Source organism: Plectropomus leopardus, chromosome 14 (assembly GCF_008729295.1).
Source record: "Plectropomus leopardus isolate mb chromosome 14, YSFRI_Pleo_2.0, whole genome shotgun sequence".
NCBI lineage: Eukaryota > Metazoa > Chordata > Actinopteri > Perciformes > Serranidae > Plectropomus > Plectropomus leopardus.
The window spans coordinates 4,657,920-4,679,241 of record NC_056476.1 but is presented as its reverse complement, the minus strand read 5'-3'; the positions used below and the strand labels follow the sequence as shown (position 1 = coordinate 4,679,241).

The window sequence follows — 21,322 nt, the reverse complement described above, 5'->3', positions numbered from 1 at the left end:
TTTAAAGAAGGACCAGCATTATGAAAAAAAAATCCTTTTTTTTTATACATAAAAATAGTAATAACAATAATTATAAAACAAAACCCTCAAAGTGACCACAAGGGCTCATGTGACTGGTTGATATTTTGTATAAGTTTTTTAAAAAGTTTTTGTTAATATTTTTACTGGTTTAATTTTAGTTCTTGGGGAAAAACTTTGCTCAAGACTCTCATTATATATTATGTATTAAAATACATGTATACACATCATACATTTGTATTCATACATTTTACAATTAAATATCTATACAATATAATAATATCTAATAATTTACTGTAGTGTATATACACAGTAAAAATGAAATGAAAAGTAAAAGTTGAAAAAACTGAAACAGTTTCAAAAGAGCAGGGTACAGTTTTACAAATTACAATTAATATATTCAACAACTTACATGAAAATACATTAAATAAGGTAAACATGAAAAGGTAAATAAAATTAGATTAAAAGTTGGCAGGATTGAACCGTTACACCGAGACGACTCTAGTGAGTCTTTGATGCTGAATTCAGTCGGTGGACACTCTGACTCTTAATTTTAATTATTATTTTTAATGCATATTAATAATGTTTTTTTTTTAAATTAACTCTGGGGACAAAAGTGGTAAAAGGGAACATAATAAACAGTTTTCCTGAGTAGACTATTCTTCTGTGTCTCCAGGTTTTGCAGCTTAACTCCGACATCCTCCCTCAGTACAAGCAGGAGGCCCCCAAGACGCCTCCCCACATCATCCTCCACTACTGTACCTTCAAGACCACCTGGGACTGGGTCATCCTCATCCTCACCTTCTACACGGCCATCATGGTGCCCTACAACGTCTCCTTCAAGACCAAGCAGAACAACATCGTGTGGCTGGTGCTGGACAGCGTGGTGGACGTCATCTTTCTGGTGGACATTGTCCTCAACTTTCACACCACCTTCGTGGGGCCCGGCGGAGAGGTCATCTCCGACCCCAAGCTCATCCGCATGAACTACCTTAAGACCTGGTTTGTCATCGACCTGCTGTCCTGCCTGCCGTATGACATCATCAATGCCTTCGAGAACGTGGATGAGGTACGCTTTGTCTTTTTTTTAAGTGCTTTCTCAGCTGTGAGTGGTTTGAAGTAACGTGTGCATGGAGGTGATAATGTTTAAGCGAGAATGAAAACGTTAATGCTATAGACTTGTCAGTTACAGTTGTGACAATAGATTAACACTTTAACACCTGAATCGATATCAGAAAATGTAAGCAACTTGGCAAGACATTTCCTGAAAACTGCAAAGAATTACTAAAAGGTGACAAGGAAACAATCTGAAAATTAGCTGTGGAGGATTATTAGATAGAATTTAATAAAAAAAAACTAGGTGAAAAAAATTACCAGGCAGTTATATTTAGAATTATTTAAATTATATATTAGAAATTAGAAAAGACAAAACAATGTATTTTTAGCACATTCATGAGGTCTTTTTCTTGTTTATTTTATTTTTTTAGCTAATTGTCTCGTAACTTTTAACAAATCTGTTTTTTGACCATTTCCTGTTAAGTTGCTTGACACCCTGTTCCGATTTTTGAGAAAAATCAAGCCAATTTGCTCAAGTTTCGAAGGGTTAAATTGTGATATAATCTCATTCAGCGGTTCTGTAAATCCTTTAAATGATCAGCTAAATTAAAGTTATTTATCAAAGTTTGAATGAAGGCAAGAAAAAGGTCATGACACTGCAGAATTAAGTATGTTATATCCACAGTGTGTCGATTACTGCACTCAGGAGGTGATGATGTCAGCTGTTTGCTGCACTTTGCTGATTGGTCCAACTTTCAGCTGCTGGGCCCAGCTGACCCCGTTTACACTTGGCATTAACATGTGATTTGTATCAGGAAAAACTCATTTGCTGCAGGTGTGAGTGCATGCAGGATGCCATCTGATTGGCCGAACCTCATCTCGAGGTGGTCTGGATCTCACTGTTATCAGATCTTACACAGGTGTAACTAACAGCTGTGCAATGTGGCCTCACTCTAAAAACAAATCTAATCGAAATGGTCCCCAGAACTGAGAAACCAAGATGCAAATACTTGTGATCAGAGCTTATTGTCCAGATAAAAGATCATATAATAGCAGGTGGAAATGAGTCCTTGAAAAAGAGAATAGGGTTTGCTCGTGTAAGGCTACTTGACACTGCTTTGGAAGAAAATGTGCAGGGTTGAGATTAAGTTTGGTGGCTGAAAGGACAGATATAGGAGAGATTTTGGATGTGATTTGTCAAACTGTTGCTCTTCTCTAACTGCATGCAATGCAAGCGAGCATCATTAAGTAAATCTGTTTATTTACATTATTCCCTATTCAAATTTAAATTCAAACAAGTTTATTAATCCTTATAAGGGCAATTAGTTATGAGCAGCATGTTAAGACTACAAAACAAATACGCACATAGCAGCATTCAGAATATACAACCAGACAAATGCACCAGGAGCTTAATAACCGGGATAAGAATAAAGTGCCAGTGTAATATAATGCACAGTATAAACACACAACGTATACAGGTGTAAAACACCTACAGGGAATTTAAAAAGTCTGACTGCTGTAGTGACAAAAGATTTGGAATGGCGATTTGTTTTGCAAGCAGGTAATGCATAACGACACCCTGATGGCAACAGAGAAAATTCACCTGCAATGAGATGAGGACAACATATTTTATCTGCAAGTGAGTTATTATCTCTGTCATTTTAGTATGTAAGGGAGTGGTCTCAAACACACTACCTGCCTGCACAGTTTCCAGCCAACACACGAATGATGTCAACTAAAAAACTAACAAAAACATGACAATAACCATCATGAACCATCATCATGTCCTGAACAGACACATTATGAGCACTGACACATAGTGACATTTGTGTTTTAGAAGATAAAACAGCAAACATAACTACAAACTACTCATTTCTGCACTGGGCATGATGGGAATGTGGGCGTTGCTACAATAAGTTGGAATCTGGCTATAGGGAGATCACCAGGGAGCTGAATGTTTCTGTAAATATATTGTGTGGGATGCCAGCAACCTAGCTTTGTATCACAAAGTGGAGATGGTGGTATGATGTAGTGTGGAAGATATAACAATGAAATCATAAGTTACCTGTGATAGGATTGTTGTGAATATGAATAATGAGGAAGTAAGTACTCGCACGCATTTTCAGTGTTTATGTCTCTGAGAGCACAGCTGATAGGTAAGTGGTTTGTTTACATGACGTGACAGAGCTCAGTTTTAACAGATGCAGAGTGTGCGATATAATGCGATATAGTGTGATAGTCTGTCGCTTAGGTTCAGTTAGGCCACAACGGAGCAAGAGAGCATTCTTTAGCAGGGACTTCTGAATGAGAGATGTGGAAATGCAAAATGTGTTTTGAGAGAACTAAATAGTGTTTTGGTGACGGGACGACAAGGGTGCTATGGATGTGCTTAACACAATCTTGATGGATGTTAAGGTAGGCCATTTGAGTCCACTGCTGCGGTTAAAGGAGCTATATGCAACATTCACAATAGTTTTATAGCACTAACGACTTTTTTATTATCGTTAGATTTTATACTGGAGCTGTACTACTGTTAAATCTGACAATATTGTTTAGCTTACTTAAAATGTTCTCATACTTTCTTAATTTTGTGAAAGTGTTGCAACATAAATATGGAAGTTTAATTCAATCATTTTTCCAAGTTTAAGCAACTTCAGTAAACCACACCACTGTGCTTTATATCTGTATTCTGCTGGCTGAAAACTCACAGACCTCGTAATGCCATCAGTGAATGAGCAGCATTCAGAGCAGTTTTATAGCACCAAACCAGTATTTGCGTTTGTTTACTCTCACTTCAAAACGACAACAACATATGCCAAAACAAGCTCACATGACATCTCTCGCTAACAACAAAACCTCATTTCCCAGAATCCCCCTCTTTCAATTCTCAACTCTGCTTCTTAAAGGAGCAGCAGTCTCTGGTGAATATCTCTCTAATGTGGGCCACCACAATGTAAAGATAAAGTTAAATAATGGAGCAGGGAATAAAGTCATGCTCTCTCTGTGTGTGTTGAAGTCTGTGCTTCTCTTGCAGTTGTTGTGGTAGCTGTATCAGCTGTCTGTGCATGTCAGTGCATATGATTTCTGTGATTGTATTTCACTGGCTAACTCTCTGCTGCCGCTTTGAGCTGTGCTCATACAGCAGTTAACACTGATATGGGGACAATGTTGTCAAATAAGCGCCTGCCGATCAGTTTTTCCAGAGTGGACCTTTTGGGACCAAACAGTTCTTGGAGTCCCTGAGCGAACCTGAGAGCTACTCCAAGAACGACATACCTTCGAGGGCTCATTTTATGCATTTGGCAATAGGAATGCTGAAACAGCGTTTTCTGGTTTACAGGTGATAATGAAAAGCATTTAAAACACCTATCTGGATGTTGATTACCATGGCAACGATTGAAGTTTCGAAGCTTCAAAGCATTTAGGTCAGCCCTAGAAAAATGTACCTGCGAAACATCAGCATGTTATTGTTGTTGTGAACATGTTTCCATACACGACTATAGCTGGAAGCACTACCATGTCCACATACAACCGCACAAAGCAGCTGGTGTGGCTGTTTGTCTGGTATGAGACACAACAGCAGGTGCTGTTTTTAGTTAATAAGCTCATTAAGTTTACTGATTAATAATTGATGGTGCTCTGTTTTTATTCAGGCTGATATAATGGATGGCAGTTTGCTTGTGAAAGTGGCAAATAATTGGAATTTCTAACTTTCCAGTGGTCCTTCAGCAGACCTTTAAGAGCTTTAAATTCATTATTGAAGCACTTTAAAAGTCAATGCCCTCATTCCAAGATCATGTGGACGTATTTAAATCTGCTTGCATAAAGAACAGAATTAAGTGTAATGATGATGGGATTGCGGTAATGATTTTCAATTGTGAATTAGATGAGTTTTGTCAGGTCTTAACGGTTTTCAGGTTTTGTAGAGGGAATAATCAGCTGTTTTTGCTTTCCTTCACCATATAGTCAATGTGTTTGCCTCAAAATCTTTCACAGAGCATGTTAATCGTGGACATTTTGGTGTCTATTTAATTTGAGGGAAAAAAACTGTTGTTGAATTTGTTCGTTTGGGAATGAGAGTTTTTAGATCCTGAACCTGTTGTGTTATTTTTGATTCTTCTTGTTCTGTGAGGGATCAGGTCCACTCACAGTATTTGTCACGGCTATTTGCACTCATCAGATATCGAGGATTTTTATCAATATGGCTGCAAGTCCATTGGAGGTGATTTTCCACTTGATTTCCCACTGAATTAATTAGACCTCAGTCTAAGTGGAAGGACCAAAAAGAGCAAATATGTTACGATGCATTTGTCTGTTTTTCATGGTAGAACATTTAATCTTTTCATGAGTGGGAGTGTACACACATGCTGTGTGTGTGTGTGTGTGTGTGTGTGTGTGTGTGTGTGTGTGTGTGTGTGTGTGTGTGTGTGTGTGTGTGTGTGTGTTTGTGCACAGACCTCCATTATTGCATTTGCAAGTGTGTGTGCATGTGTGTCTGCCAAGTGGGGGCTTAATTACATGACTTTTTGAATGCCAATAATAATAAAAATACCAGTCTTTAATCTGCCAGCAGCTGAATTTTCAAAATGTATTATTTTTTTATGCCAAAAAATACTCCACACCTCCTTCAGCATTTTATTCTTGTGCTGAACAACATTTAGACCAACAAAACACATTAAAACTTTTTTTTAAATAGTTCTTAGCATCTCTTAAAAGTATAACAAAGGTGGACCAAACTGAAGATAAAAAATAGTCTGTGCTAAATTTTCACCCAACACACCCACATTTACACATACATACATGTTCATACATATTAACACAATATGCGTACATATTTGAATGCACCTGCAGACAACCAGACACACAATATACAGTTAATAAACAGTAATTCAGCTTGTAAGTACAACACAGATGTCATACTATGTGTAGCTTGTTTTACTTCTGCCTGATTTTCCAAACTGGAGGCGAGCTGACCACCACCCACGATATACAACACACTGACTATGAATAAGTGCCTCACACGACCCCACTTCAAAAAATCCAGGCTGTCTCTTTAAACTGGTGCCCAGATCTGTGTTTTTACGTGTCCTGATGTACCTTTTTCAACAACTTTCAGCCAGTAAGAAACTAGTATTCCCCGTGGCTCTGGTATAATACAACCTGGAACATTATCTAACAGGCCGTGAAGTACTTTAAGTCATAATGGCCCTCAAGGGGTACATTACCTCTTTAAATATACAGAAAGAAATTGTGAGTGCATAAACATAATGTGCCATGGATGTTTTTTTTTTTTTTGTTTTTTTTTTAAATAGCTGAGATGTGATTTTTGTGGCTGAAATATTTGTATTTAATCCTTTGAAACCTGGATCGACATCAGTTTTCTTGTGCTGCCCTCAGATGCCCTTCACAAGAATTTAAACCTTTGACATGTGAGCGAATTGGTTTGATTTCTTCAAAAACATGGAAAAACAGAATCAGTAACTTGCCATTTAATGTCATGCAAAACGCAAAAAAAAAAGTGTAAAAAGTGACAAAAAAATAACCTAAAAATAATCTGTAAAAGAAAGAGAGAATCATTAGACAATTATCAAAAAAAAAAAATATCAATAAAATATATGATGATGATGATGATGATGATAATTGATGATGATAATGATGATGATGATAATGATTATTATTATTATCTTACAATTGAAATTTTGTTAAAAAAATATATATATATATTTTTTTTTTTGTTTAAATTTATCACTTTTTTCTAGATTAATTTCAGGTAAAATCCTTGTAACTTTATACCAGTTTCTTGCTATTTTTTTGGTCATTTCTTGTTAAGTTGCTCATTTGCCTTCTTACCATGTTTTTGTTTGATGTTCATTAGGTGTTAAATATAGTTCCCAGCATGTTTTTGTGTGTTTTGTGTGTGTTTGTGTGTGTGTGTGTGTGTGTGTGTGTGTGTGTTGTGTGTGTGTGTGTGTGTGTGTGTGTGTGTGTGTGTGTGTGTGTGTGTGTGTGTGTGCGCGCTCTCCTGCTGCTGGCAGACTGTTTCCTCAACCAGACTGAACAATGTATTGAATTGTGGATGCTCCGGTTGGTGTCTGGAGTGGCGCTGCGTCTGCGTTCAGGTGTCTCTCGTCCTCCGGCCCCTCACTGCCGGTCGCTCATGGATTCCATGAGATCCCGCTGGGTGAAGTTTTCTGCTGCTGTCTTTTAAACAGCAGACAGCAGCGAGCGGGGGAGACAGGCTGAGAGGAAATCAATGGCACGTAAATTTCCAGCTACTAAAGAGGACGCAGTGAGAGTCTCTCTTCCCCTCTTTGCTAAATTGACGTTTTTGTTGCCGCTTTCCCGTATTAGCAGGCTGGAAGAATAGATGGATGCTGACTGAGGGCAGTGTGTAGGAGGCTTAAGGTGCCGTGTGAAAGAAAATGGCAGAGATTATTATAGACTTATTGCTGTTGCCTTGTTGCCGTCTCTGATGGCTGAAGCAGGCAGGAAGTATTTTTAGTTGTGTTTTAATGCAGGTTTCAAGCTGTGCCAAGCTGGTGACATGCAGGCACTGCCAACTCACATACACAAAAATACACACAAACACATATGTATGCATGACTTGTGAGGACCTTACAAGTCATTGCGAATTCCTAACGAAAACCTCCCTCATCTTTCTGACGTCATAACAACAGTTTTCACAGGTGAAAACCTCTTAATTTATATGTTCAGCCTCAGTTGAAAGTAAGCAATGGCTCTTACAGCTACATCTTATTTTGCTGTGTTCTTCCTTTCTTTTATTCTTTCGTTTTATTCAACTTTTTACCCACAAAAACAAGCATACAAACCAAAACACTGGATAGCATTTCCTGTCTGGTCCATTAATGCAAAAGAAAAGACAGTAGACAGTAAAAGACACAATATGATGAGGTCAAATCATGACTATTTGTACATCAATCTGATTCACATCCAGTGTCCCCAATTCGGACATTTCTCAAGAGTTTTTTTTTTTATTTTTTATTTTTTATTAATAGTGTCAGTGACGGTGAAAAATGGTCACAAGGACTGAAACTGAAAAATTATTTTATTTAGCAATTAAATGGTTAGTGTATACAGTTTTATAAAATGATGTCTTAAGATTGCTTGTTTGAATGTCAAACTGCCCCAAAACCTGAAGATATTCACTTTGCAATGCTATCAAATACAACAAAATTAGAAAATCGTAACATAGTCAGCAACAAATGCTTTTGCTTGATTAGTGGCTTAAACAGATTAAGGCATTTGGTATTCAATTTTTTTCCACAACAGAGAAGTCGTTATTTTGATTTGAGTTTATTTGTCAGGGACGATGTGCTTTAATCAAGAGAAAAAGAAGAGCTGGAAATGAGCCTCTTTTCTGTTTTCCCCGGCCTTATGTTAAAACTGTGAAAGTAAAATAAAACAACATATAAACAAACAGAAATCAGACAGATTTAATGACCACAGTTAATTAATAATTATTATTATTAGTAATTATTATTATTTTGGACCGGTCGAGTCGTTCTCTCCCATCAGATGGAGCTCTATCTATAGCTTTTAATGAACTTAAAAATACATTGACATTGACTGACATTTGGCACCTAAAGAACCCTCACATACGTGAATACAGCTTTTACTCCAAGGTTCATAACTCATATTCACAAATAGATTTCCTGCTCATATACAAAGCCTTAATGGAGAATGTGCTACATTCCCAAATTCAGTGTTATTTCCTCCCACGCACTTTTCTCTCCCCTAATTAATTTACACAAGACTAAACAATAGAAATTCAATAACTCCCTTTTTAAAGATGAATGATTTATTAGTAAAATACGAGAGAGGATGTCTGAATTTATTGCCATTGGTCTTAATTCTGGCCAGTCTCTCCAAGTTGTATGGGAAGCTTTCAAAGCCACGCTCAGAGGCTGGATAACAAGCTGCTTCACTGCAAAACGAAAAAAGATGTTCACTTTATGTTTTGAAGAGGAGAATGCATGTTGGGCTATCATGAAATGTTTGGCCACTGGGTTTGTTTACAACCTGTCTGTCGGTCATTGGTCTGCTTATGCTGTTTGTTCTGTTAGACTCTGTTCTGGTGATATAAGCACATCCCCAAATCTCAGCTATTAAGATTGTGGGTACAGTTTTATCTTATCCAGTACAAAAGCTTAGAAGAAGACACGTTCTACAAAAACTGTTTTCTCTCTGTTTCTTTCTGTTGACATTTTGGAGATAAAGCAACACCTACACCAACACATACAGGTCAGCAGTTACATCAAGAACACCACTGAAGTGGTTCGGCTGTAAAACAGCAAAGAAATGATGTAAGAGTCTCATGCGGAGTTTTGCTGATGCTCCGTCACGTTGCAGCAGAGGCGGTGTGAAAAGTCGGTGTGTTTGTTTGTGTGTGTTGAGGTTTTGGCGGTGGTGGTGGGGGTTTGAGTCAGGAAGGGAGGATCTCCCCACGGGTCCAGAAGCCACCTGCTGTCACTGAGGAGCCCGGCAGGCCAATTGGGACTCACAGCGTGCGTCTGCAGGCGCCGCGGCGGCTCAGAAAGGTCTAATCCAGCCTGACCTTTCTGCGTGGCGTGCATGTTGCCTCTGCCATAGCCAGCCAAGCTGACAGAGCCGGGAGGAAGCTGTGCACCGTGCTGTTGGGGGTGGGATATTAACACTGCATGGTAACACGGAAGAGGGAGAAAGTAAAGGAGAAGCTGAACGAGTCTGCTGAATAACATAAATGTACAAGTCAAAAGAAAATTGGTGGAGGGAAGGAAGGTGGAGTGATAGAGGACTGAAGAGAAGGATGGAGTTGCTATGGATGAGAGTGCTGGCTTAATAAAATCTTAAAGAGGGATTGTGTGGTGAAAATAAATGATTAAAAACGGGAAACTGTAGAATAGGAGAGCGGCAGTGGGAGGAAAGAAACAATATTTCTGTTGAGGTTACAATTCTTTAGTGTCTCTTGCAGTTAAAAAGCTGCAGTTTTTGAGATGTCTTTGTTAGTTTTGTTTTTTTACTTCTCACAAATTACACCAGAAAAAAGCACATACGTTTATTTGCTTAGCTGTTATTTCCAGTGGATGGGTCCAATTGCTGGTGTTTGCTACTGTAAGAGCTTGCTCTCTGCGTGTACTGCAGAGTAATGACATTTCAGATGGTACACTAACTGTGTACCATCTGAGTAATACTGTGTGTATTTCCTATACGTGTCGGCACAGACTCTCAGCAGTTTTTTTTATTTTAAAGGGAACTTTTTATGCTTTTCCTTATTTTCTATCATATATACACTACTAAATAAAGTTACAGTGTCAAAAGCTTGTAGTAAATGTGGCCAAAGTTCCAATAATGAGATAAACATATGTAAAAGCAATTTCTGTAAGCAAAAACCTCACGCCTGAGGCCAGTCATAAATCCTGGTCTCACTTTGAACTCCAACACTTGGTCAGTTGCCTGTCGGCGTCAGGCTGTGCCACACAGAGGCACTTTTTAGCAGCTGCATGAGATGCCGCAAGCAATGGCATTTGTTGAAGCTCTGGGCAACTTCTGCAGTATAAAGAGTAAGAAAGTCCACATAGTGTGTATGGTAAGGGTGAGTCAAACATCATCCAGACTTCCACCTGCGAACCTGCTGCTTGTTTCCTGTGTGAAACTAAAATAACCAAGTAGTGTGCTGGTATGTAAAGCGTTCTATGCTAGTGATGTTTGTCATTAAATACATAACAAGTGCTTATTTTAAGCCAAACCATGATGTTTTTTTTTTTTAACCTATCCACGTTCTTTTGTTGCCTAACTTTAAGGAAGTAAACCTATGTACAGTGATGTACATTAGAGTTTATTTCAAAAAGAGATGCATGTTTTTAACAAGAAGAAATGATACATTTCCTGTGAAAATGAAAGTTTATTTGAAAAAAAAGACAATGACAAGTGATGAGTGTAAACTGACAATCTGTCCCTGAAATCTAAATCTGAAGCAGGGGGGCACCTAGTGTGTCATATTTCGACGTGATGAGTAAATGCAATAAAACTTTTAAATCAGTCAAATATATATTATAGAACTATATATTCATTTATATTTTGCACTTTTTCAACCCTCACAGTAATAAAGTATATAAAGAAGACATTAAAGTATGTATTAAACCTCTCAGTATGGTAAAGGTTTGTGTCCCCCACATGACCCCACTTTTGCTATATAACCCGTTGTTCTTTTGCAAGCAAGCAAAGTTTATTCACAAAGTGCTTCACAAACACAAAAAAATCAAAATCAAAAAAGTGAAATAAAACCAAAGATAAAATATACAGTGAGAGCAGATAAAAACACAGGATAAAAAAAACACTATATGATACCCAAATGTCTGAACAGGTGGGTTTTTTACTCCTTTTTTAAAAGGCTCCTCAGATAATCCTCCATGAATCTCAAATTACCTGTGAGATTATTACAAAGATTATTGGCTACCATCTTTGGTAAACTTGAATAGTTTATATCTGGATCCGGGTGATCCACTCCGATGTTGTTCTGAATAAACAGGCACAAAACTAAGATGGATTAGCTGATCCTGGATAGCAAAACATGTATTTCCAAATCTGAATCATTCGGATCCAAACCAAACTTTTTGAACAACTGGGCCCGTATGTGCATAATACCAGTACAAACTGGTATTATGAATGCTGGCCAACTGTCATGTGCTTACTGGGACTTTAACATGGAACAGAGTCATTGTTAGTGTTTTTTTGTGCTTTTTAAAACAGAGATGAAGAGATGGATAAAAGCCTGAAGTGATGGTTTTGGAGTGTGGAGGAGATGGAGCGATGAGGGGAAGCTAGAGAAAAACAAAACTTCTCCGCTGCTCATCGGCTCAACATATTACAGTCTGTCGCTGATTGTCTGACTCTACTAATCCCCACAGATTGTTTATATTTTACGTCTTTCATGTGTCAAAGACAGATAAACAAAAGCTAATGAACCAGATGTATTTTAGGGTTCTTCTAAAAACATATTCAGTTTGACGTTTATCCTCATGTTTCTAATGTTGACAGGATTAAAAACTGTATAAAAAGCACCTTTACTTTTCAGCTTTGGCAGCTCGGGGAAGGTTCTGCTTTTGGTGGAGAGTGACAATTGAAAACTCAATTGAAGCATGGCGCTCTTTTGCTAAAAGCCGAGACGTTTTAAATTTTTAATGCTCACCGGATTGAGCGCTGAAAACGCGTTAAGCTCCCAGTGCTGTCAGGAACATGCAACAGTGCGTCCTCTGCTTAGAAAATAATGAGAGAAAGAGCCAGCGCTGTGAAAAGAGCTTCCCCGCGGACGCGTAATCTCCGTCTATATGCCGTCTCACTTTGCCGGGCTCTGTTTGGATAAACAGGTGCTTATGAGACACGATTTTACATGCATTGCTTGCTCTTGACTCATGCTCTTTTCATCTGTGTTGCTCTGTCCTGTGGCTACTTAATTTAGGGGCATTTACATATGAGTTGGGAACCGTCCGAGTCCCAGGAGAGGCCTTTGAAGCTGTGGCTGGAGAGAGACGGGGAGGGCTGCCTGGGCTTGTGGCATCAGAGAGAGGAGGATATAAGATCCTGCAGCATGAGTGTGAGCTGAGGTAAAGGTGCAGCCAAGACCTCTGCAGTCTTTTGGAGGTGAAAACCAGGCTTTACCATGTTTTGGGACTTTATTTGTGGGATCTATAATTGCTGACACGAGGAGATGTTGTTGTGATAAGAACTGGGCCTAAAAATGGGACTGTGGTGTGATGCAGGTCACACTTTGGCTTTGACAGGAGGGGAGGCTCAGGGCTTGTTCAGACTTTCCAGCCCCAAACTATTTTTAGACATATATCAGATTGTTTCCAGATAGGGCTGGACAATATGGCTTTAGAATAATACAGCAATATTTTAAGGCTGTATCGCAATACACGATATATATCTCCATAATTTTATATCCTCTCTAAACTAATGTTAACTACTAAAATACAAAATTATTTATTAAACTGCAGTTACAATAAAGTTAATTTAAGTAGCTACTGTTATTAAAAAAGTTGAATATACTACCCATATAAAAACATTTGATAAAATATGGCTAAAAAGAAGTTTTTAAAAAATACTTTTAGTTTTAATTGGGTATGTTTTTTCGTTTTCAGTGTCAGCATTCAGATCTTTTGGGGTTTTTTTTTTGCATGGGACACCAGTGTTCATGATCATGCTGCTGCACCTGTCTCACACACAGGAATGACAGGAATGATCATTTTACCCAACAGTTAACTTATCACTTTTCATCTCAGAAGCACCACGAAATCTAACAGTCTAATTTATAACACTGGACACAGATTATTGCACTGATAACTGTCAGAGTTTTTTTTAACTTTACAAGCTATAAAGTGTTGCAAAGCTCTCAAGCAGTCGGAGGCACACCGGATCGTCTCTCAACAGACAACACTGAAGCTCCATGGCACACGGTGTCTCTCTCTCACCTGACGCACGGTCTCTCCCCATTTGACGCTGAAGCTGTGAAGCGCACAGTGTCTCTTTCACCTTCTGACGTTGAAATTCTGGGGCGCAAGGTGTCGGCATGGTGTCTGTCTGCATCTGCATCTTAAACCACCTCCAAATGATTTGCAAAAATTTTGCTGTCCAGAATTTCTAAAACAAATCTGGATTTACTCCGGATATGCCAAAAAATTATTTGTACTGGCAGCCTGAAGAAAGCTGTAGAGATGTGAAACTTTTGTGATGAGGCCGTGTATATCATAGGATTATAATAGGATGTTTAAAACAAATGTTTTTAAAGTTTTATTGATTTTTTAATGGTTATACAGCAATTGGCTTTTTGTACAGGCAGTTTCAGAGTAACTTCAGTTCCCAAGAAAATAGCCTTTCATTAGTAGCCGCAGTGATTAACTGCTGAAATACTTCCAATCAGACTAATTTAAAGTACTTGACCTGACAACCTCACTGGAAAGACTCCAGTTAACAAGTCTCCCTCGTCGCAATCCAAGGAGCAGTTGTCACTTTGTTGATTTTTGAGATCACTGCCAATCCCAATGCTGTGACTGTGTGAAGCAAATGTTCTTTTAATGTGCTGTAATAAATGTCCCACTGCAGACCTCTGCTGTTTACTAAAGTGGTGGCTTAGAGCACTGCTCTGTGAGCTTTTTTGGAGGAATTCAAAAAACAGAAAAAACAGTGTGTGTTAATGGGTCTTTGTTGCTCTGCACATGCCAGCCATGGCCAGAGGCATTTTGTTTTCAGGTTGTCGGTGCATCACGTACTCAAGAGTGTAATATTTTAAGAATGCCCTTTCTTAAATTTGTGCAAACGTCCACCTAGAGTCAAAGATAACCTGATTAGATTTTGCTGGTCAAAGGTCAAGGTTACTGTGACCTTGCAGCCTTCTTATTCTTGTGAATGTGATTTCTTAAGAACAACTTGAGGTTATGTCCTCAGATTTCTTTGTATACTGTCAGAGCTTCATGGGAGTTATAGCTTTTGAATATTTACAAAATAATTGTTTTATCTAAGCGATATCTGGATTTTATTGTGCAGTGCAGTGGAATGTGGGGCTGGGTGATATAGCTTTAAAATATCAATTTATTTACAAAATGTGACTAAATAGTCATGATCAGAGCTCTGCAGATAGAAAAACACAAAACCTCACCTGCTCACACTACCTCCACTACCACTCATTAAATTAGACTGGCCTTTTTTCTTGTGCCGTGCATTGTATAGATGCCCCCTTTAATCAGGTGATGTATTTTTTGATATCGCACAGCCCCAGTGGAATGTATCTTAAAATGGACAGAGTACCTCTGGAACATCTCTTTATGAAGCCTAATGAGAAAATCCAGTGAGTTACAGAAACTAGTGAAACAGAGGCTACATTGAGAGGAGGGCGTAATCTGGACTGGAAGAACGTGCAAGAATTAAGACGGGGCAGAAAGATGCTGAAGAGTGCAAAACAGAGTCAAACTCTGAATATCAGTATTCCAATCATGAAAACTGTCAGACTTTTTAGACCCGGGGGTGAAATCGTGTCTGAATGTGGAGCAGAGGAGAGCAGCTCAGGACTGTTACTGGGGTTAAAATGAGGTCAGTGGCTGAATGGAGCTGGTTTGCAGCTGAAGAGCAGAGCGTCCGGCTGGAGGTGAAGGCTAAACTGAGAGCAGCTTGTCTCCTGCTTAATTACATAACATCATAGCCTACATTATTAGATAACCCTGCTGGCTTACAGCTACTCTTTTTTTCTTCCTGTGCTCCAAAATTCTTATTTTTAAAAAAATGCTGGTAAATACTTAGCTGCAGGTTGTACAGTGTTGTCCCCGGCTGCTCCAAATGCTCAGCTTTGTTAATTGTGTTCAAACAGACAGTGCAGAGCATGCTGACGCCTTGGGGTGCTGGCTGCTGCTCCTGTGGTTGAAAACAATCACTCTTGTTTATTTTGAGCTTCTTTCTTCGCTGATGTGTTTGCTGAATCTGTTTTATGGAGCAGGATATAAAGATCCAGTCTCTTTTGGAGGACACAGGTCAGCTACACTGGGAAAATAATGCACTGAAAATGTTCTCAGGGCCGACAGACTGTGTGTCAAGGCTTTGTGGTGTTGTGCATTAATATTATTTTGTGTCCATGAGAGTTCGTATTTCATCCTGACTGACAGTGGATCTATGAGAATTATTGTTTTTGTCAGTTTGTTTATTAAAACAGCTTCAGGGTTTAAAGTCCCATCTGCAGCATTTGTTTCTAAATAAACATACCTGAACATCATGTCAGTTATTTTTTAATTCTGCCCTTCTAACATTGTAGCAATTTAATTAGCTGTTAAGCCAAAACAGACTGTTTTTTGTCAACGTTTGGCTATTTATTTTTATTTCTACTAACAGTCTTTAAATTCAGTTTCATTAGCCTTAACCTCTGCCGGTCTCGTCAGTGGTTCATAACTCATTTTTGCAAGAAAAAATAGTTTCTGCCCACAGAACTTTGTCATATTCGAGTGGATATTCCAAAAATTGCTAAGACATACAGTAGGTCCAAAGATACAAGACAATAATATGCGGTAATATATATATTCAGTGCCCAGCCTTCTTCAGGAAGTAGGAACAATCTTGTACTCCAGCTTTGTAAATGACATCATGCTAACATTACTGAAGCTACTTCCTGAAGAAGGCTAGACACTGAAACATGTCAAAGAAGTAATAGTTTTTAATTATATTCCACCTTTAAAACCTGCCAATGTAATAAAGGCATTTAATCTTTTCTCCTAAAGATTTACACTTTAGTTGCTTCCTTTTTTTTTCTAGATTTATTCATGTCCTTCACCAAAGAGCACCGTCTTTTTGTACTAATTTCAAAAAGCTCTTATATTTTATGGCCTGTGATTAAAATGTATTTGACACAGTACACTGCACTTTAATGTGGGTGGCTTTATTAGAGGGCCATAAATTGCTCTGCGAGCCATGTTTTTTGTTGAAAGTATGTTGTGAACTGAGAGAGATGATAATAGTTTGCCCTCAGCAGTCTAATTCAACCTGAGAATTGAAAAGGTGGATACCGTAGACACAGCTAAACTGTAGACGAATTATAGTCGTTCCATGGTGTTTCTGATTATATCACACAGCTCCTGTGAGTATGGTGTAAAATTGGGGTTGTTTTAGCATCATTGGTTCAGTTACACATAGTTGCAGACTGCAGGAAACCACAAACACAGGAAAACATCACAACACTGGCAACCATAATTGTGTGTATATACAGTATGTTTAAAAATATTTGTGGGGTTGGAAAGTACAAACAAGTCGCTTTCACAGGACGGGAGTTCACTTTGTGATCCAGTCAAACACAAGTTGGCACCTGCTATGGGAAACGAGGTTAAAAGCACCTTTGAGTCTCTGTGCGTACTCCCAGTCGTACCCTTTTAAAGTTACCAGTGCTGAGTGAATGTTTGTGAGCTCGTAACATGTCATGTTCCCACTAGACCTGGTCTGACTCTAGAGAAGGAGTCTGGCATTATTTTTTATCATGAAGTCACTGAAGGTTTTGCCATTTGTTTCACTTTACTGGCTAACTTTTAAACAAAAAACAGTCCCAATTTTAAACTTGTGTGCCTCTCTTATTTGCAGCTTTACCTGAAGATGGATTTGTGACCCCAACAGTGTGACTTCCTGGAGGATAAACAGGAATGAAATCCAGGCACTCCAAAAATTTGAAAAACATGAAAAACTAGGAGGAATAACAGGAGGACCTCTGCCGGTCAAAAGGATTTAAAAAATATGTTTTTACATCTCTGAAAAAGGCCGGCAGTGGTCGAAACGTTTTTTTGTTGTTGTTTTTTTTAATGATTTAGCCACTGCGATAAAGGCTTTTTAATGTAATTCCTCCCTGTTTTACAGTGCCCAAAGCCCTCTGATGAAAAATTTTACATAGTGGCCAAAAGTGGAATTACAAAAAATCCATGGATTTTCTTCCTGTTTATCCTGTTGGTTTCCATTTTCCATGAGCACCGGACGCAAGTTTTTGAGCTACATTTGGTCATAGCCTAGAGAGCAACCAGTCATCTCTCTTTTTTTTCTAAGTTTGACTTCCTGTGTTTTTACAGAAAAGTATGGATTTATATAAACAACTATACTCTGTCTGTCTTTTCAGTTGCTGCAGAGACCTTTTCTTGTTTCCTCTTGAGCTTAGAGCTGCACAACATGGTCGAAATGACATTTAGGAGCAATTTTGATGAATGCTGAAGTGTGGCTTTGAATGCAGTAGTGCCAGTTTTAGCTTGGTTCCAAAGGGCTCAATAATTTAGGAATGTACGATATGAAATAAATAAATAAATACTTTATAAAGCCCTGCTGGACAGGGAAATGAAGCCTCTGCTATATATATAAGTATTTTCCCACCTTTCTTACTCACTGTGTGTGTAGGTGTCTTTGCAGAGAGACTCATTGTGTATTTCAAATATTGGTAGTGTTTTTTTAGAGGTAAATATAAAGCACTTTTTGAAAAGGAAGTATTCATTTGTGGGTGGATTGCAAACAAGCTGATAACACTGTTGGTTTTTGCTTTTGTATTTTATAAAACCCTTTAAAATGCCTCACTACAATATCTAAAAAAAGGTTTCAAGAGTAACTGAAATGTACCAAACTGGACCCTATTTTCCCCATGTTTTTATCACTAAATGACAAAAAGGAATAACAATTTTTGAAATTGGGTCAGTATTGAGCGAGACTACTGCAGCCTGCAACAGTGAAACAGACTGCAATGTAACCACTCATGAAATGTTCTCAGTGTCAATGAACATCCACTAAATGTGTGTTTTTTTTTGCTCTTGAAGATTTTGCTCTTCAAGAAAATGTTCTGTCTTTGTAGTAATCATTTCCATAATGTTGTCAAACACTGAGCCTGTCAGTGGCAAAAACAAGCAATTTTATTTAGACGTAAATTTACAGTGCAAACATACCCAGAGTGGTTATATTGCAGCCTGTTGTGCTGCTGCCGGCTGCAGTGCTCCTGTTTCACACTAAACCACTTTCAAAAATTGTTGCTTCCATTAGTCACTTAGACACGAAAACATTGTGTCAAACAGTCAGTTGTTGGCTGAGTTTTTACTCTGCAGAAACCAGACTTTCACCTGTGAGGAACTTTTCTCTTTGTCTCTTTTTCTGACTCATTCTCCACCTCCTCCCTTTCCTTACCCCTTTTTTATTGTTTACATCATATACATTCTCTTATTTCTCTTTCTCTGTCTTCTGTCCACTCTCTCCCCTCCGTTATCTCCCTCCTTCCTCCATCTCAGGGCATCAGCAGTCTGTTCAGCTCTCTGAAGGTGGTCCGCCTGCTGCGTCTGGGCCGGGTGGCCAGGAAACTGGACCACTACCTGGAGTACGGAGCTGCCGTTCTGGTCCTGCTGGTCTGCGTGTTCGGACTGGTGGCTCACTGGCTCGCCTGCATCTGGTAAACTGCATTTTGTTCATGCGTTTTACATTCACTGAGGGAACTCTTTCTCATTTTCTCACAGTTTAGTGCCATTCAAAAGCTCCTGCTGGCTGCTGGGAATTTATCCATCTTCCTAACTGTTCCTAATTGGTTGTGTATGCTGAACATTGCTCCTGCTCTCCACACCTGTTCTGTACATTACAAAGCATCTGCTGCAGTTCTGTTTACTACAAACTTTGTTTAGTTTCCTCAAAGTTATACACCGAGTGATATGATAATGTATTTATGCCCTATAGCAAACACAGAATCCCTTTTTAAACATTTTTTTATGCAGTTTTACTTCACATACTTTGCCAAACAGAGCACCTCAGTTTTATACCTCCAAAGCTGCATTAGCTTTTCACATCAAAATGAAAGAGAAAAGTGCATAAAGTAAGGTACCTTAATCACAAATTATAAGCTTTGAGAGACCAAAGTGAAGCCCTAAATGTTGTTTATGCTCCTCAGTCTGCTATTACATGAATAATTAATGGTTTTAATCACCATATTTATGGTTTGCTGAAGTAGCCCATCATATGTGAGGCATTGAATTTAGAGATAGTGCATATGTTGTAGTATGTGTGCAGACATAATTCAAGGATTAAAGCATTTTAAATGTATTTTTGGGGAATTTTGCCCATTAGTGACCATATTTTCTATTGCATGTATAATTTTACAATGTTGGATATTCATATCAAAGGTGGCCAAGGTATTAAATAACGAGGTAAATGTATTCAAAAGTTATCCCTGTGAGCAAAAACTTGAGGCATCAGACCGTTCTGAGTACTCTGTTTCAAATGTTTTCATACCTCTGTGCTGGGATAGGGTGTATTTTTCACTGTTTAAAGCGTTGCTGTACTGCATTACAGCCATTCCCCAGCTGCAAAGATGGTGCAGACATGCTTAGATAGAGGCAACCTCAAAATGCTAACCAATCCAAGCAAGTTTTTTTGGCCATTAAACCTTGTAAATATGTTCTAGCAGAAATACAAAATACAAGTTACCTGAACACTTGCATGATAGGTCTCTTTTAGTAATACCTTAAATCCAACAGATTCTGATACTTAAGTCGATCTTGGGGTGGATATTAATGTTTGTTCCACTAAAACCAGCATTTTCAGGTCTCAATCAGATGCATGTGGTTGATAAAGCCTGGCTGTCTTGCCTGTTAAATACACTGAAACTGAGATTGTATCCTTAACAGGTACAGCATTGGAGACTACGAGGTCATCGACGAGGCCACCAACACCATCAAGATGGACAGCTGGCTCTACCAGCTGGCTATCAGCATCGGATCGCCTTATCGCTACAACGCCAGTGGCTCTGGCCAATGGGAGGGCGGCCCTGGCAAGGACTCTCTGTACATCACCTCTCTGTATTTCACCATGACCAGCCTGACGACCATCGGGTTTGGAAACATCGCCCCCACCACGGACGGGGAGAAGATCTTCTCTGTGGCCATGATGATGGTGGGATGTAAGTACAAGCTGCTGTTTTTTGTTTTTCACTGTGCTGTGGTGGCAACCTGCTGGAAGCCATATCTGTTATTGTGATTTTGGTGTATTTTGAAGGGTGAAATGGCGCAGTGGGCCATTTTCTTTCACTAGATATCACTCTGCTTGCTTGTAATGTGTGTATACAGATAGAAAATCCACTTAAGGAGCAGCTGGAAATGCTGGTGGAGGAGTTTTGATGATATATTGACTTTTGAAGCATTTGATTTGCTGTGTGGAAGTTTCAGTGCTTTCTGGTTTTGGCCATGTAAGTGGTGGAGCGTGAGGACACCGTTGCAGATTGATCAGTCCAACACTTTGCTGTTGAAATTGCCACAAAATGTAGCTGAGTATTCATGAGCCCAAGTGAATGATTCTTAGTGACTGGTAGAGCTGCCCTCTGAAAGCTGAACATTAAAATAATCAGGTGATGCTGTGGCCTTTCGTTTTGTACTAATAGCAGGACAGAAGTTCTTCTTGTACACTCTGAATAGTGTGCAGATTTCTATGAAATGTAAAGACTGCATTCATGCTGCTTAGAGGATGAACACTGGATGTATTAAGAGAACTGGGAACACAGAACTTGCATTTTACAGTTTATCATAACATTTTTATTTTTTCTGGACCAAAATAAACCTGTTGCATTATTGGATTCTCCATGGGCTTTTCATTGTAGCCCCATCAGGTTAAAATTTCAGTTTTGCACAAATCATCATGATATATATTCTAGATCAATCTATCAAGTGCTACTCAGATTTTAAAAAAAAAAGAAAAAAAAGATTAAGGCTCAAAATCTCAGCTT

General features: G+C 38.7%; 1 protein-coding gene across 1 annotated transcript in view; it reads left to right on the top strand.

Moving 5' to 3' along the window:
- kcnh5b (potassium voltage-gated channel, subfamily H (eag-related), member 5b) overlaps positions 1-21,322 on the top strand; it is a 158,104-nt gene that overhangs the window by 36,875 nt on the left and 99,907 nt on the right. Inside the window, exons 6-8 of the mRNA XM_042500812.1 lie at positions 695-1,087; positions 18,849-19,006; positions 20,232-20,503. Coding sequence (XP_042356746.1) covers positions 695-1,087; positions 18,849-19,006; positions 20,232-20,503 — 823 coding nt within the window. The remainder of the gene's footprint in view (positions 1-694; positions 1,088-18,848; positions 19,007-20,231; positions 20,504-21,322) is intronic.